Here is a 2206-nt window from a genome sequence, read left to right on the forward strand (position 1 = left end):
TTTAGAAAATAAACGTCTCAGTTTCTCTGATACTCCCTCAACATACGGAATCCTGGGATTCCGTAGAAATCCCAATTAGACATGCCTGAAGCACCTCCCTAGGGACGAAATTCTGAAGAAACTCTGTCCATAAAAGTTATGAACAAAATCTGTGACAACGGACAGCCCTGAAGGGTCCAACTTACTACCGGCAATGAGAACCAAACTCTCATTCAACCTTTATTTCTACAGGTTAATCCCATCGAGCCTCGGGGACTCATTTACAAGAGAGACCTGAGCACCACTTGTATAGGGACCGAACAGCCCATAGCAACAGGCCCCCAATCCCATACTCACAGAGCAACTCCCACAGTGTACCTCGAGGAACATGGTCGAATGCCTTCTCCAAATCCACAAAACACATGTAGACTGGATGGGCAAACTCCCATGACCCCTGGAGGACCATAGGACCCTCCTCCTTGAATCGTCACCTTATCGTGGTGGAGGAGTTTGTGCGCCTGAATGATCCTAGGAGCTCTGCTGTTGGGGACAAGTTTGCCCCTGGTAGGGTCTCCCAATGCAGATTGGTTCTAGGTGACAGGCCAGACAAAGAGCAATTCCAAAGACTTACATGGACAAGAAAATACAAGGAGCTCAGTGTCCCTTGCCTGGACATGGGTCACTGGGGCCCCACCCTGAAGCCAGGTCTGGGTGAGGGGCTTGTCGGCGAGCGCCTGGTGACCGGGTCTCTACCCATGGGGCCCGGTCTGGCTCAGCCCTAAGGAACAACATGGTGTTTGCCTTCATGTGGGCCAACCACCTGCAGGAGGGGCCATATGAGTCGGGTGCATGAATCCATGGGCAGTGGCTGAAAGCGGGGCCTTGGCGCTCTTACCCTGGCCTACCAAAGCTGCTCTTGGGACATGGTGCATTCAGATTAAAGTCACAGTTACAGTGCACTGAGACGACCTATTGGAACTCGGCTCTATAAGAATAAACTGAATATAATAGAACTGAAATTCAGAACCAGGTTCATGTGACTGATGGTTCAGGTGGTGCAAATAAACCCAGCCGTACCTGCGGGGGTCAGAACCAGCGTCTGCAGGATGTCCGACAAAGACACGATGCCGACGATACGAGACTCTTCATCAACAATCACCAACCTGTGAACCTGGGAGCGCACGCGCACGCGCACACGCACACACACACACACACACACACACACACACACACACACACACACACACACACACACACACACACACACACACACACACACACACTTTATTATTAATCCTACATGTTTCCTACAGCCCCCTATCAAAATAAAAGCTCCTGTTAAACAATTAACTGAACAAGCTGCTACAATGTCAGATCTTGTGCTTCATGATGGTTCTGCTATAGCTCCTGGCCCACATCCTGTCAGCACCTCAGTGTCATCTGATCTGCTGATGGCCGGTGTTACCTCAGCCTTCACAATGCGATCCACAATGGTCTCCAGAGTCTCCAGCTTGTTGCACTTCATGACTCCTTCGAAGTACTGGGATCGGTGTCGGAGAGCCTGGGTCACCGTCAAGTCCAGGTTGTTGTAGGTTTTCTCAGCTGCCAGGTTCTGCATGGACACCACAGTCAGTCCCTACAATGGTTCTTATCCATTCTACCGGGTCAGCGGAGGACAGCGGTACTCACAATCACATCGAACTTGGAGTAGATGTCCACCACTTTCCCTGCAGACAGACAGGATGGTCAGAGCAGCTCAGCCAACAAACACACAGCACTTCTGAAGCAGCAGGATGTTACCGTTGTGGTCAACGACGGGCAGGGCAGAGACGCGGCGCCGCGTGAAGACAGACAGAGCCATGATGAGAGGCGTGTCGGGGTGGATGTAGGCGATGTTGGAGTATGTTCCCACACCAAGCTCTTCCAGAGTCTGCTTCATGAAGGCCGGCATCGGCATCTCACACAACTAACACACACAGAACGTCGTGATGAACATTCAGGAGAGAAGCCTGTGATCACACCTCGACACTGAAAAATTATACGTAAAGATGGAGCCATGAGGACCAGTCAGGGGGTCATACCATCATCCCACCATCAGAAGACCAGTCAGGAGGTCATACCATCATCCCACCATCAGAGGACCAGTCAGGGGGTCATACCATCATCCCACCATCAGAGGACCAGTCAGGGGGTCATACCACCATCCCACCATCAGAGGACCAGTCAG

At 51.5% G+C, this 2206-nt stretch overlaps 1 protein-coding gene across 1 annotated transcript in view; it reads right to left on the reverse strand.

Annotated features, from left to right (window-relative positions):
- Positions 1-782: 782 nt before the first annotated feature.
- The window catches only part of LOC119426468 (5'-AMP-activated protein kinase subunit gamma-2), a 6377-nt gene continuing 4953 nt past the window's right edge, over positions 783-2206 (reverse strand). Inside the window, exons 9-13 of the mRNA XM_037694029.1 lie at positions 1780-1945; positions 1669-1706; positions 1445-1591; positions 1057-1150; positions 783-799 (exon numbers count right to left, since the gene is read on the reverse strand). Of these exons, the coding sequence (XP_037549957.1) occupies positions 783-799; positions 1057-1150; positions 1445-1591; positions 1669-1706; positions 1780-1945 (462 nt within the window). The remainder of the gene's footprint in view (positions 800-1056; positions 1151-1444; positions 1592-1668; positions 1707-1779; positions 1946-2206) is intronic.

The sequence above is a fragment of the Nematolebias whitei genome, chromosome 20 (genome assembly GCF_014905685.2).
Source record: "Nematolebias whitei isolate Nwh7 chromosome 20, NemWhi1, whole genome shotgun sequence".
Classification (NCBI taxonomy): Eukaryota; Metazoa; Chordata; class Actinopteri; order Cyprinodontiformes; family Rivulidae; genus Nematolebias; species Nematolebias whitei.